General features: G+C 45.3%; 1 protein-coding gene across 3 annotated transcripts; it reads left to right on the top strand.

Annotated features, from left to right (window-relative positions):
- The first annotated feature begins 1,164 nt into the window (after nt 1-1,164).
- On the top strand, nt 1,165-14,771 carry SERPING1 (serpin family G member 1). 3 transcript variants are annotated; one of them, XM_077116219.1, is made up of 8 exons: nt 1,165-1,287; nt 1,791-1,869; nt 3,135-3,579; nt 4,730-4,864; nt 7,196-7,399; nt 7,599-7,738; nt 13,146-13,365; nt 14,281-14,771. In XM_077116219.1, the coding sequence occupies exons 2-8, from the start codon at nt 1,816-1,818 to the stop codon at nt 14,532-14,534; spliced, it is 1,452 nt and encodes a 483-aa protein (XP_076972334.1). In that variant the 5' UTR covers nt 1,165-1,287; nt 1,791-1,815; the 3' UTR covers nt 14,535-14,771. The 3 variants fall into 3 exon arrangements, with proteins under 3 accessions (XP_076972334.1, XP_076972335.1, XP_076972333.1); XM_077116220.1 differs by having other exon boundaries at nt 1,221-1,320; XM_077116218.1 differs by having other exon boundaries at nt 1,221-1,330.
- Nucleotides 14,772-15,674: the final 903 nt, after the last annotated feature.

Raw genomic sequence — 15,674 nt, 5'->3', positions numbered from 1 at the left:
AGCTTGGATACTGGGGGGTGGGGAAGTGTCCAACTGTTCAAAGGATGCACTGATATAAGGTAACTGTATATGGTTTAGGGCCAAAGCACTGCAAAGCCCAGGGCAAGTCTTTTCAGATCTTCTCCAAGGACCACCAGCGTATAAGCAAGCGCCCTCCTATTTCCATTATTTGTCAGTTTAGCATAGTAGCTCTGGTGCTAGGAGCCAATTGTCCTGTCTAGTGGACAGCCCAGGAGTGACACTACAATAGAAACTTAGAGCCCTGTTAGATCATCTGAGACAGCCTCTTTGTGTTTTCGGAGAGGGTAGAGTTGCCAAATTTAGCAACCAAAATACAGGATGCTCAGTTAAATGTGAATTTCAGATAAACAACCTGAAAAAAAAAAGAGCATAAGTATTTCCCAGGCAACTATCAGGGATATACTTACACTAAAAGATTGTTGATTATCTGAAATTCACATTTAACTGGATGCCCTGTATTTTTTTTTTTTTTTTTTTTTTAATATGGGCAGGTACCAGGAATCAAACCCGGGTCCTTGGGCTTGGCAGGCAAGTATTCTTACCTGCTGAGCCACCGTGGCCCACCCAATGCCCTGTATTTTATCTGGAAACCCTAAAAGGAGACTTAGGTGCCCAGAGGTAAAGCAACTTGCCTAAGGGGGATTCTTCTTAATGCAAAGGAAAAACCATTTCAGAGCCCTGGTGGCTGGCCGACAGTAGGGACAAGTATTAGGACTTCAGGAGACTTAGGTATGAGTCCAGGCTTATCTTGGAATTAGAGTGGTCATGGGCAAGATATTTAACTGCTCTAAGGCTCAGTTTCTTAACTATCAAATGGGTATATTAAGGCCTAGTTTTAAAGGGTTACTTTCAGGATCAGCTGAGATGAGCAATTAGGCATAAGCACGGTTGCCGGGAGTACATGTTGTGTCTGCTCTATTTTAAATCAGGGTCCATAAAGCCCTGCATGTGGGAGGTGGGGAGAAGGGGGCTTTGGGTGTATATGCCCAAAAGCTGCACCCAAGTTCCCCCACCCTGCCTCCCAAGGAACTGTGGGTTCAATTCCGGGACCTGATCCACAAAGTAGGACCGAGTGGTCCGTCACATCCTGACTTACGGGAACTCACACCAGTGATCAATCATCCTTAATTTGTAACTGGGCAGTGTCCTGGGCCAGCCAATAGCTAAGACTGACACCCCCCCTCACACCCCCTGCCTTCCCTGATTTTGCCGGACTGTCCACTCAGCCTGCCCTGAAGCTGCCCACGGACCAGAAGTTTGGAGCAGGTTTGGCCCTGGCTGGGAGCCTGGAGTGAAGAGGTCTGGGGAGGTGGGCTCTCCTTTCCATTCCCCGGCCCGTCCCCTGGTTTCCTGCTCGTTTTCATCTCTGCAGTCCCTTCAGGCTGGCTTCCACTGGGGACTTTTGCCGCCTTCTCCTCCCCCAGGGCTGGGGACTAACAGCCCCCTCCAGACCTCCCCGCCTCGCCCTGCCTCTGGCCTGGTTGTTTGTCTAAAGCCGAACCCCCTCGATTGAACAGATGGACGGAGACCCGGGCCTGGGGAGAGAACGAGCCAGCGGGTGCCGGGAAAGGGAGGCGGTTTGGGGAAAACAAAACAGAGGGAGGAGTCCTGGAGAAAGTGGGCCCAGTAGAGAACAGCGGGAGGGAAGAGGAGGGCTGGGACTCAGAATGGAATGGGGGCGGGCCACCGGGTGGGGTGCGGAAGGGTGGAGGTGGGGGGCCCTGGGCTCCCCCGGCGCGCGCTCGGGGCTGACTCTTACACCTCCGCAGGACCCCGGCTGACACCAACGCCCAGATGGCCTCCAGGCTGACCCCGCTGACCCTCCTCCTGCTGTTTCTCCTAGCTGGGGTAAACGGCCCCTCCGTGGGGTGGGGGTAGGATGGAGGGGGGGTGGGGGCTGAAGATTAACCCTTCAGCTTGTGGGAGTGAGGAGAGCTCTTCATCCACAGGGAGGAAAGGGTGCTGGATTGGCGTTAGGATGAAAGCAGGCTGCTACCAGCTGTGTGCTCTTGCACAAATCACTTCTCCAAAGCCTCGTTGTTCTCGTTTATGAGGTGGTTAATTAACAGCCCCACCGTGTCCACTAAACAAGCTTCGCAGGGGGATCAGAGGGCAAGGAAATGGACAGCAGGTTGTGAGACAAAAGCAAGGAAATCAGGGAGGCTCGGAGAAAGATGAGTGCCTGCTTTGGTGGGGATGGGGTAGGAGGTTGTGCATGTGTGTGTAACATGTTTGCACACAAGAGTGTGTGTGTGTGTAAGTGGGCATCATAAATGTCCTTTCAGATTTGGCAGATGGTATAGTTATGAGCAAGGGATCAGTAATCAGAGAACGCTTGATTCTTAGCTTTCTCTCCCGACCTTCCCCTGCCCCCAACCCCCACTTTAGTTACTTAATATGTCTGAGCATCAGTTTCTTCATCCGTGGAATGGGGATAATACGTGGTTTCTCATCTGGACTGCTAGTGACACTTGGGGCTGGATAATACTTTGTTAGGAAAGGCTGTCCTTTGTATTGCAGGATATTTTGCAGTATCCCAAGTTATGGCTATAGAAATGCCTCCAACATTGCCAGATATCTCCTACAGGGCAAAATCACCCCAGGCTTAGAACCACTGGTCTATCTTATTTCTTTCTTTCTTTTTTTTTTTTTTCTCTTCTTTTGGAATGCTGATTGTTTTCAGTATCTGCTAATGGGCACAGCCCATCTGAAAAACCTCTGTTCTAAACAAGCTCCACAAGCTCAAATACTTATAATGGCCAAGAAGGTAAATCAAGAGAGCAGGGGGGCATTTTAAATAAATTACAAGAATGTGGGTAAATGGCAGTCGGCGTCAGTGTTGGGGAGACAACTTCCTAGAAGGCAGTAGTTGGTCAGAGATAACAAAATTCCTAGCTACCCCTCATCTTCTGCAGAGACTCTCCCCTGCCCCAGAACCTCTGCATTGCCCCCCTCCCTGAAGTGATGGTGACCCCAGGGTTGACCCCTCCCTGACCAGGTGTTCCAAGAATTCCTCTCTGGTATGGGACATCCCCACCTTCTCTGCCTACTTTGAGTGTTTGAGGAGACTGTCCTATACTAAGAAAAATGAAACTCAGCTTCTTGAACCACAGGATGGAGCCTTCTCAAATCCAAGTGGAACCAACTACAGCTCCATGGATCCAGAGAGCTTGGAAGGGGGAAGCAAAGAAAATATCTCAGAGGGTGATATCCCCCAGTCTCTATCCATTCCAAACAGCACGGACTCTTCTAACTTGCTGACAACCAACTCAACCAGTCAAATAATAGCCAATACCACTGCTGAATGTACCACCCAACCCACCACCCAGCCCTCCACAGTTCCTGCCACCCAGCCTGCTGCTACTGAGCCTTCCTGCTCAGGACCTGTCACATCCTGCTCTGATTTGGAGAGTCATTCAGCAGAGACCATGTTGGAAGAGGCTCTGATAGATTTCTCCCTAAAGCTCTACAACGCTTTCTCAGAAGTGAAGAAGCCTGAGACCAACATGGCTTTTTCCCCTTTCAGCATTGCCAGCCTCCTCACTCACGTCCTGCTTGGTAAGAACCTGACTGAATTTTTTTAAGTCTACCATTCATAGTAGACTTAAAATCTTGGTAATGCTTTTTAGCTGTGTGACCTTGGGCAGATTGCTTAAACTCTCTGAGCCTTTGTCCTCCTGTATAAAATGGAGATGGTGATGTGCACCTCAAAAAAGTGTTGAGAAGAAGATAGCCTGGTGCTTAACTCGGTGGGAAGTCAAATAAATGTTAATCCCTCTGCTTTTCCCCAGGAAGCATTGTCAAGATTTCCCATGGGGTAATTACCCTGGGAATTGTACAAACAAATTTTTACAAGTAGTAGAGAGAGCTATTCTTCCTAAAGGGAAAATCCAGGAGACCATTAGAGAAAATACGGGGAACAGTTAAGGACCTTTCTTCCCAGCTGTACCCTACCCTCCAGTTGCGACAACCAAAATGTCTCCAGACATTGCAAATGTCCCCTGGGAGGCAAATTTCAGTCGCTTGGCTCTAGTTAATTTCTTTATCACTCAAAAGATATGGCTCATAGTCTTTCTCTAGCCAATATTTAACTTCTGTGTGGCCTTAAATTGAGCAAGTGACTTAATCTTTAAACCTCAGTTTCCTCATCTGTGTATTGGGGAGAGTTATTGTCCTTGCGTTGAAAAAGTTAATTTGAGAATTCAGTGAGATAATATGGAAGAAGCATTTGTGGTACCTGGAACACAGGAAATGCCCAAAAAATGTTAGCTAATACTGCACAGATGTGTACAATAAGTGCTTAATAGTGAATGCATATCTGAAAATGTCTTAAACATCCCCTTGAATAATGCCTTGATTTCTCCTCTAGGTAGTGATTGTGCGTCCTGGACTATAGGGTGAGCTTTTGTAAACCAAACCAACTATATACTAGTTGACATGTGGAACAGGCAGGCGTTGGACCTGGCTTTGAATGATGAGTGTGATTTAAATACATAGAAAAATGGGTAGGCGGGAGTATCAGAAGCCCTGGAGAAGCCAAACCTGGTGATCGTTCATACTGATTCCACCCCCCCTCTTTCTGACATAATGTCTCTTCTTCCAAAAAGGAGGCCTCCAGCTCTGATGATCTGTGATCCGCTCCCAAGCAGGGAACAACCCCCATTCCCCTCCTCCCACAGTTGCACCTCATCCCCGCCCTTTGTTTTAGGGGCTGGGGCCAACACCAAAAGAAACCTGGAGAGCCTTCTCTCTTACCCCACGGACTCTGCTTGTGTCCACCAGACCCTGAAGGACTTCGCATCTAAAGGGGTCACCTCGGTATCTCAGATCTTCCACAATCCCGGTGAGTGTGGAGCAGAGGGGCTGCAGCTGCTGAGAAGGGGGATCCAGCCCTGGGGAAAGAGAATAGAGGGACAGCTGGAGCTAGAACATCAGGGATGGAGACGAGAGCCTTAGCAGAAGTGTCTGGTAGCTCCGAGAAGCAGAATAATTGTCCTGACCCTGCAGCTACCCCTCCTTGCAATGAGAGCTTGGCTAAGGCATTTACGTTGAGCGGCTCATTTTAGAATAAGAATGTGCTTATGCATTCATAAATAAAGAGAGCCAGAGGGCTAGAGAACTATAGTCATAAAACAGACAAAGAAGTTGCTAATCTTTGGGTCAGGAGATCTTGGGTCTTGGGACTCTCATTCTTTGTACTTTTATGTTATTTGAAATTGCTGCCGTTTACATGCATACCATTATTAATTAGGTAATCATCATAATAGTGATAATAATATTACACTTCTAAAATGATTGAATGTAGTTGTTTTCAAACCTTGCCCCACAAAACCCTAGGGTTCTGCATAGATGCTTCAAGAGCCATGGGGAGAAGTGGAGGTTGGGGAGGTCAGGAGAGTTGAGTGGTGGGAGTGGGGTGACACCTCCAAGGAGAGAGAGCTGGAGCCTGCTGGGCTCTCAGCCTCCACCCAGCCTCAGCCAGATCCGCTTTATCCTGTGGGCTTCAGAAATGACTTTATTAGAAAATATAGGTGTACTAGTTAAAAGGTTTGACAATCATTGATCTAGTTTAAGCTCCTTCTTTTTTAAAAAGATATTTTTATTGAGAAATATTCACACACTTACAGTTCAACCTTAGTATACAGTCAGTGGCCCACAGTATCATCACATAATTGTGTATTCATCACCGTGATTATTTTTAGAACATTTACATCACTCCAGAAAAATAAATAAAAAGAAAAAACTCATATCCCGTACCCCTTACCTCTACCTCTCACTGACCACCAGTACTTCAATCTACCCACTTTTTTTTACCCTTTATCTCCTCTATTACTTGTTTATTTTCATTCATATATATATATTTTTTTATGGGCAGGCACTGGGAATCGAACATGGGTTACTGGCATGGCAGGTGAGAACTCTGCCTGCTGAGCCACCGTGGCCCACCCTATCGATATTTTTTTACTTATCTATCCATACCCTGGATAAAAGGAGCATCAGACACAGGGCTTTCACAGTCACACAGCCACACTGTAAAAGTTGTATAGTTATATAGTCATCATCAAGAATCAAGGCTACTGGAACGTAATTCAACATTTTCAGGTACTTCCCTCCAGTCACTCCAATACACCATAAACTAAAAAGGGGTTATCTATATAATGTGTAAGAATAACCTCCAGGATAACCTCTTCACTCTGTTCGAAATCTGTCAGCCACTGACACTTTATTTTGTGTCATTTCTTTCTTCCCCCTTTTGGTCAAGAAAGCTTTCTCAATCCCATGATGCCGGGTCCTGTCTCACCCCCGGGAGCCAGGTCCCACAGGGGGAGGAGGGCAGTGAGTTCACCTGCCAAGTTTATTTTTAAATAAAGTAAAATAAATTTTTGCCTATAAATTTTTTTACTCTTTTATTGCAGAAAACTGAGAAACTATAGATAGGCAAAAAAACAGAAAGAAAGAAAAAGAAAACTTACCTGCCACCCCCATCGATCTAAAAACATCCTCTTTTTAGAGATAGGAAAAATTTGCTCAGAAGTGTGCAAGAAAAGTTGCATTTATTTGCTATAAAACAATTTTATCCTCTGTCTTGCAGGGTTAGTGGGAAATACAACTGTCTCCATTATTTTAGGGCTTCCCGCCATCCTCCCCTCTCCACTCCTGCCCTGGATTATGCCAGGATTCTGGGATTTTATGCTGTACCTAAGCATCAGCGAAATCTCGGGAAATCTCTTTATTTAGTCCAGGAAAAAATTCTATTTCAAATATTATTTTCTTCTGTGGACTTGGACTTTGGAGAACAAAAGCTAGGAAGTCTTGTCACAAACCTCTGCTGCAGCTGGGAAGCAGAGTTTGTTCCCTGCTAGATTCAGGAAATAAAAGAGGGAAAACACAGGGAAGCGAACAGCAGTTCATCTCTCAAAGAATTATCTTGCTAAATCATGGTCCTATGGCAATGGAAGCAAGGAAGGTCTAGGACCCAGTTTAGCCCAGGGCTTGCCTTTGGGTCTCATTTCCTGCATCTGTAAAAGAGAGCTGCACCCTGGTTCCAACATGCTGTATTTATTGGAGTGAGCAAAAGAGTCGTGAGAAACATTTGCACTCCCAAAGCCTGCTCTTGGAAGGGAGAGGGGAGATGCGGGGCACTCATGCCTCCCTCTCTCAACCTGTCCCCCAGACCTGGCCATAAGGGACAGCTTTGTGAACGCCTCTCAGAGTCTGTATGGCAGCATCCCCAGAGTCCTGGGCAATGACACTGCTGACAACCTGGAACTCATCAACACCTGGGTAGCTGAGAACACAAACCACAAGATCACCCAGCTGCTAGACCACCTGCCCTCTGACACCCGCCTTGTCTTCCTCAACGCCATCTACCTGAGCGGTAAGAGGGCCCCAACCCAGCAGTCTCCCCTTTGTGGGTCCTTCCTTCCTTTCTGGCCTCAAAAACCCCATATAGCCCCAGGTTCTACAACCAGCTTGATCCCAAGGCACCTGTCCCATCCCTTGCCAACAGGGTTTTGAGCTCCTCTTCCTCCTTACCCACTTGTCTTGGAACCGGGCTCCCCCTCTCTTCTCTCTAGCCAAGTGGAAGAAAACCTTTGATCCTAAAAGAACCCAGAAGATGCCCTTTCACCTCAAATCCTCTGTGATCAAAGCACCCATGATGAATAGCAAGAAGTACCCGGTGGCCCATTTCACGGACCCGACTTTGGAGGCTAAGGTAAGTCCTTGGCTCTTCCCACTTCCTGTGTGTCCTGATATCTTTCCTGCTATGGTCCCAAACTTCTGGGGTCCACACGTACTAATTCATCATCTCTACTCCTTCCGTCTTTTCTCTTCACCTCTCTCCAGCTCTGGCTGAGACAGGTGTTGCATGTTTTAGACTGTAAAGATAACTTCATTCATCTCTACTGCATTGAGTGGCAACAACTGAGTTGTGTTCCTATTCTGTGCCTTTGTTTCTCTTTCTGGTTAACCCACCAGGAGACCCCGGTGGCTTAGTAAGACGTGTTTGTGAGTGTACTTGTGTATGGCATGCGTACGTGTGTGTACACATGCACAGGTATATATGTGAGTGCCCATATGCGGTAAGAGTGTTTGTGCACGCGTGCTAAATGACTTAAATTCCTTAGCAGAAATTGAATAATATAATTTCAAAGGATGGGAACAAACTATGGTGCCCAGGGGGATCCAGTTGGTAAAGCATCTCACAACCAGTGACCAGGACAGCAAGACACAGACCTTTGAAACAGAAAACAAAGAGATACACCCAATGGAGGGCTCAGTACCAGGCTGAGAAGTAAAGGATCTCTTCCTGGGGCACACGGAGCTTGTTCACAATTTGAGAGCTTTCCCACACTTCTCTCTCTGCCTGCCTCCCTCTTTGCTCAGGCGTCCACTGAGCTTCTTCCTCCTGTTCGTTCAGGTCTTCGCTCAAAGGTCACCTTGGTGTAGAGACCCTCTTCCCTTAAATTAGCCTTTTCCTCATCCTGTCACACTGCTTTGTTTTATTATAGTCATGGTACTGATGGCTATCTGAAATTACGTTTACTTGCTTATTTGATTATAGTATTGTATAATGCCCTGATACTGTCTCTCCCTGATTGCTGGTCTTATTACTGGCCATATCCTCAGTGCCTAGAACAATTTCACATAGTGTAGGCATTCATTAAATATTTGCTGAATAAATGGATGCATTTAATTAATACAGAGTGCTAAAGGGAGCAACAAACTTGGGTAGCTAGGAAAACATCATAGAAGAGGTCACTTTTGACCATTCTTTTCTCCATTTAATTACCATCATTACATCTCACCCATGTGTTCATGACCCATTTAACAGAACCAGAAAAGGCACAGAAAAGTGAATATGTGTGGCACATTAAAGGCATCCGCCTAACTTCAAGTATATGGGGAAGGGGATCAATGTGAGTTTTTTTGTTTGTTTGTTTGTTTGTTGTATTAATTAAAAAAATTAACAAAACATTTAGAAATCATTCCATTCTACATATACAATCAGTAGTTCTTAATATCATCACATAGTTGCATATTCATCATTTCTTAGTACATTTGCATCGATTTAGAAAAAGAAATAAAAAGACAACAGAAAAAGAAATAAAACGATAATAGAAAAAAAAAAACTATACGTACCATACCCCTTACCCCTCGCCTTCACCTACCACTATTTCAAACTGAATTTATTTTAACATTTGTTCCCCCTATTATTTATTTTTATTCCATATGTTCTACTCTTCTGTTGATATAGTAGCTAAAAGGAGCATCAGACATAAGGTTTTCACATTCACAGAGTCTCATTGTGAAAGCTATATCATTGTTCAGTCATCATCAAGAAACATGACTACTGGAACACAGCACTACATTTTCAGGCAATTCCCTCCAGCCTCTCCACTACATCTTGAACAACAAGGTGATATCTACTTAATGCGTAAGAATAACCTCCAGGATAACCTCTCGACTCTGTTTGGAATCTCTCAGCCATTGACACTTTGCCTCATTTCACTCTTCCCCCTTTTGATCGAGAAGGTTCTCTCAGTCTCTTGATGTTAATTCTCAGCTCATTCTAGGGTTTTTCTCAGTCCTTTGATGCTGAGTCTCACCTCATTCCAGGATCTTTGTCCCACATTGCCAGGAAGGTCCACACCCCTGGGAGGCAGGGTGAGACTGCTCGTCATATTGGCTGGAGAGAGAGGCCACATCTGAGCAACAAAAGAGGCTCTCTTGGGGGTGACTTTTAGGCCTAAATTTTAAGTAGACTTGACCTGTCTTTTGTGGGGTTAAGTTTCATGTGAACAAACCCCAAGACTGGGGGCTCAGCCTATAGCTTTGGTTGTCCACACTGCTTGTGAGAATATCAAGAATTCAACTTGGGGAAGTTGAATTTCTCCCCACTCTCACAATTCCCTGAAGGGGGCTTGCAAATACTTTTCCAGTCACTGATCAAATCATTCTGGGATTCATCGGGGGATCCAACAAAAATTCATGTGCTACCTAATGTGAGGTTTTTTTAAAATGCTAAAGGAGGAGGAGTTTTGTGCACTTAAAAAACTAAAGTTGGGTACATAGCATAGTCAGTGGTAGCATGCTCGCCTTCCATGTGGGAGACCCGGATTCGATTCCTGGACCATACACCTAAAAAACAAAGCAAAACTATAGCTCCTTGGGTTTTAAACAAATATTTAATTTTTTGCATAAGTTCAAAACTAAAGTTTTATTCAAGCCTTTTCATTTTAAGTTGAACTTTCAACTCTGTACATAATCATTTTTATATAAAGGAATACTTTCAATTTTTATTTAATTGATTGAATCATTCTGAACTGATTAATTCCTTTAAACTATTTGTTTCATTTACAAACACAGATCATTTATATTCCCATAAGTTCCCTTTATAAATTTAATCCATTTGATTTTCTTTTTAAGCACATCAATAACCTGATAGACTTACAACCTTGCCAGGCTAGGCAATATCTTTTTCCTTTTTCTTTCTTTCTTTTTTTTTTTTAATTAGAGGCATATCTTCTTAAGTACCTAAAGTCCACCATTGAACTGAGAATTACTCTTGAGGAATAAATCAATTTCTGGCCAACATCCCAATAGCATTCTCAAATGTAATGAAAGCATCCGACATCTTTTAATTTAAAAGCATCAAACTAGCATGTCAGATTCTCTTAAGGATTGCAAACACTTTAAATAACAAACACACAGTGTACCCTGTGTTAGTATTATGGATTTTGTCTAATTTGCTATTTCCATGTTGAATTATAAACCTTCCCAGGGGTTAAGTGCATTTCCTCTACTAAGAGGGCTAGATTTACCAATCCAGGTAAGCCAAGGTTACTAGCTTCAAAATTCAAGACCACAACATGCTAATTCAAATACACAGGATCTACTTAAAGGGTATATGCTACCCAGATGAATTGATCCTCTTTGGGCCTGTGTCGACAGGGACCCATGCCCATGCTCTTTAGTTGATACTGATTAACAATCTGCTTCTTCTAAGGCGTTTTTTTCAAGTTCCAACAGTTGATTAGTTTCAGTTCATTTTTTTATTGCCCAGTTGAATTCTGCATTGTTTTAGATTCTTCTTGTCCATCTTTCAACCTCAATCATAATTACTTTTTTTTCTTTACTTTTTGGCATGGGCAGGCTCCAGGAATCGAACCCAGGTGTCCAGCATGGCAGGCGAGAATTCTGCCACTGAGCCACTGTTGCACTGCCCAGCCACTGTTGCACTGCCCTATAATGCCATTTTTTTTTAATTTGGCTTTTTTTTTATTAATTTTTAAAATTATTTTTAAAATACCAAAAAAAAAAAAACACCAAACACAAACATTCTTTTGATCATTCCGTTCTACATATATAATCAGTAATTCACAATATCATCACATAGTTGTATATTAATCATCATGATCATTTCTTGCAACATTTACATCTATTCAGAAAAAGAAATAAAAAGAAAACAGAAAAAAATTCATACCTACCATACCCCCCACCCCTCCGCCTTACCAATCACCAGCATTTCAATCTAAATTTATTTTAACATTTGTTCCCCCTATTATTCATCTTTACTCCATATGTTCTACTTCTCTGTTAATAAGGTAGATAAAAGGAGCATCAGACACAAGGTTTTCACAATCACAGTCACATTGTGACAGCTGTATCATTATTCAATCATCCTCAAGAAACATGGCTACTGGAACACAGCTCTACATTTTCAGGCAGTTCCCTCCAGCCTCTCCATTATATCTTGAATAACAAGATGATATCTACTTGATGCATAAGAATAACCTCCAGGATAACCTCTCGACTCTGTTTGGAATCTCTCAGCCATTGCCACTTTGTCCCATTTCCCTCTTCCCCCTTTTGGTCAAGAAGGTTTTCTCAATCCCTTGATGCTGAGTCTCAGCTCATTCTGGGATTTCTGTCCCATGTTGCCAGGACGGTCCACACCCCTGGGAATCATGCCCCACGTAAACAGAGTGAGGGTGGTGAGTTTGCTTGTTGTGTTGGCTGGAGAGAGAGGCCACTTCTGAGCAACAAAAGAGGTTCTCTTGGAAGTGACTCTTAGGCCTAATTTTAAGTAGGCCTGACCTATCCTTTGTGGGATTAAGTTTCATGTGAACAAACCTCAAGACTTGGGGCTCAGCCTATAGCTTTGGTTGTCCACACTGCTTGTGAGAATATCAAGAATTCAACTTGGGAAAACTGAATTTTCCCCTGTTCTCACCATTCCCCGAAGGGGACTTTGCAAATGCTTTTTTATTCACTGTTCAAATCACTCTGGGATTTATCAGAGCTATAATGCCATTTTAATGATAATTTCTTATATCCTATTAGACTAGGGTTTCTCAGTCTCAGTACTATTGATATTTTGGAACGGATTATTGTTGGGGGGCTGTTGTGGGATATTTAAATGCCTCCCTGGCCTATTCCCTGGATACCAGTAGCATGGCACTCCCACCCCTCACCCCTACCCCCATGGTAATAGCCAGAATTATCTTCAGATGTTGTCAAATATCCTTCAGGGCAAATTCGCCCTGGATCGACAGCCGCTGTATTAAACCTATGCACCCAGCAGTTCTCTCCTACTTATGTCTGGCCATCAGTTGAAAGTCCTTCTAACAGCAAGCTGAAAGGTAGGTTAGGGTCAGCTTGTGCTCAATCGTGAATGCCACCCCATGAGATTTATACTTCATCTTATCGGTGGTAAAGAGCCATCAAGGGTTTTTACTGGAACTGACCTGATAACTCTGCTGGCATATTGTTTGCATTATGTAACCTGCTGTGCAACAAATTCCGGAGGAAAGGAACGGGGCTCAGAGAGATCACATCACTTGTCGTATCACGGGGCTCGTCAGTGGTGGAGTCACAGTGTGATCACAAACTTGTGCTCGTCCCTCTGCACCCCACAGCACAGCGTTGGGCCACCTCTGTTCGCCCTGCTGGCATCTTCATTCCTTGGCATTGCCCACGAGCCTAGGATTGGCAGCTGCTTGTTGAAATAGCGCAGAACTCTCGCAGCCAGACTGAAGGACAGCCTTTGGGGCGTGGAGGGTGGGGGCTGGGAGAGACGGGCGTGGGACGACTTACAAGGTGCACCCCCTCTTCTCCAGGTGGGGCAGCTGCAGCTCTCCCACAACCTGACCTTGGTGATCATGATGCCCCAGAGTGTGAGGCAGAGCCTTGAAGACATGGAGCAGGCTCTCAGTCCCTCCGTTTTCAAGGCCATCCTGAGGAAATTGGAGATGATCAAGTACCGCCCTACTCTGCTGACGATGCCCCTGATCAAACTGAAGAGCAGCCAGGACCTGCTGGGAATCATGGAGAAAATGGGTGAGACCTGGCAGCTTGGAGACCCTCCCCAGGCCAGCAGGGGAGAAAGCAGGGTCTCAGAAATAGCAGTTAGTGTTTTCTGGAGTCCTATTGACATCCATCATCTCAGGTTCTCCCTCCACCCTGTGAGTTAGAGGTAGGGGGGCAGGATCTGTTATCCCATTGGACCATTGAGGAAACAGGCTCAGAAAGTTTATATGACTTGTTCAAGGTTGAGCTATTTCAAGATGAACCAGAATCCAGAGTTCTCTCAACTGGATTCCACTGTGGTTCATTGTGACATAAACATGGGATAGGTGATCGAGGAGAGCTATGGATGCTCCTTCCCAATAGAGGCATTTCACAGGGAAAACCCCCTCCCATGGAATGGGCAAGAAGCTACTTAGATAAGGAGGTCTGGAGAATTCTGGGTTTAGAAGAGGCTACAAAGACTCCGTTTCCTAACCTCTGACCTCCCTTCCTCGTATTTGACCTCACGTCCAGATGGATCACTTCATTTCCTGTTACAGAACTTCACCTCCTGCTACAAAAATCTCATTTCCTGCTGTATGGCCATACATCCTTCATATTACCTCATTTCATACCACATAACCTCACTCTGATACATTATCTCACCTCCATGGCTCTCGGAGGTGAGGAAGTGATGATATCATTTTTTCAAGGTTCGGGTTGGGGCATGGGACGAGGGACAGCGCAAGGCTCTCTCATCTCTTGAGAGAGAGGGTGGTGGTTGGAGTAAAGACGGGCTCACGGATCAAGAATTCCATTAACTGGACCAGAAGGGACAAGGCAGAGAAAGGAGGAAGAGAGTATTTGGGCTAGGGACTCACTAGGAATATCCGGGACAAATGGCCCCAGGAGTGAAGGGTTTTGTGCTGGTCACTGACAACATGTTTTTCTCTGGTTATGCTCTAGAATTTTTTGACTTTACTGATGAACTCAACCTGTGTGGGCTGACAGAGGACCCGGATCTGCAGGTTTCCGCCATGCAGCACCAGACTGTGCTGGAGCTGACGGAGACAGGGGTGGAGGCAGCTGCTGCCTCTGCTGTCTCCATAGCCCGCAATTTGCTGGTCTTTGAAGTGCAACAGCCCTTCCTCTTCCTGCTGTGGGACCAGAAGCACAGATTCCCTGTCTTCATGGGGCGAGTGTATGACCCCAGGGTCTGAGACCTGCAGGAGGCCAGGGCAGGGTAAACACTGCCCCTCATGCCTCAGCTCTCTCACTTGCTGCCCTGCCTGCTGCCTGCCTGGACTTGCCCTGCAGCCACCTCTCGCCACTGGTATCCTCTGTCCTCCATCCAGAGGGCCTTCCCTGTCACCCTGCCATGCTCTCCAAAACCACTTTTTGCAGCTTTCTCCAGTTCAAGTACACCAGACTCAGCAAATAAAACCGGCAGACCATGACTTTGTCCCTCGTTTGCCTTTCAAATAATAGCTGCTTCAGTATTAGAGGGAAAGGGCTACCATGGGGCCTGTATCAGTTAGCTGCTGCTGTGTAACAAGTCACTCCAAACTTAGTGGTTTAAAAATAGCAGCCAGTGAGTATTTCACATTAAGTCTCTGGGTCGGCTAGGGGGTCTTGCTGACCTGAGCTGGACGTGGGTGATTTCCCCTGGACTGGTTCATACATGTATAATAGCTGGTGGGCTTGTTGGCGAATCACCGGCCTAAGATGGCCTCAGCTGGGACAACGCAGTTCTCCTTCGCATCTCCCACATCCTTCCAGCAATCAAGCCTGTCCTTATTCTTCTGCCAGCTCCAAGAAAGGAAACGGAAAGCAGAAAACGGCAGGCTCTTTTTCACACCTCTGCTACCGTGGTCCCATTGGCCAAAGCAAGACACGTGGCTAAACCCTGAATTAGAGTGGGTGTGGACAGCAACGAACCATTAGTTGATGGGCCTATTTATACATTCCATTGGTCACAATCCCTGTCTTGCTTGTTTGTCTCAAACAACTGTGGCAATAATAATAAGAGTAGCTGACTACTGGGAATTGACCCAGGCAGTCGGATGACAGCTTTAATCCTCACAACGGCTTTGTAGGGTGGACTCAGAGGGGCCAGGTCTCGCCCAAAGTCCCGCTGGAAATAGCAGAACTGGGATGCAAAAGTGTGTCTGTTTGATTCTTAAATCCAAGCTCCTAGCTGCCATCTCGTGTCTTTGCCCTTTTTCTATCTTAAAGTCTCTGCCCCTCCCCTACATGTTGTCTGTGTGTTCAGCAAACTTGTATCGAGTGCCAAGCGTGTTAGGCATGGGGCTAAGCACTGAGGTTATAAACATGACTAAAACCTAGTGCCTGTCTTCAGA

This window comes from Tamandua tetradactyla, chromosome 9 (assembly GCF_023851605.1).
Source record: "Tamandua tetradactyla isolate mTamTet1 chromosome 9, mTamTet1.pri, whole genome shotgun sequence".
NCBI classification, from domain to species: Eukaryota; Metazoa; Chordata; class Mammalia; order Pilosa; family Myrmecophagidae; genus Tamandua; species Tamandua tetradactyla.
The sequence above is the reverse complement of the archived record's forward strand: the minus strand, read 5'-3'. Positions and strand labels throughout refer to the sequence as shown.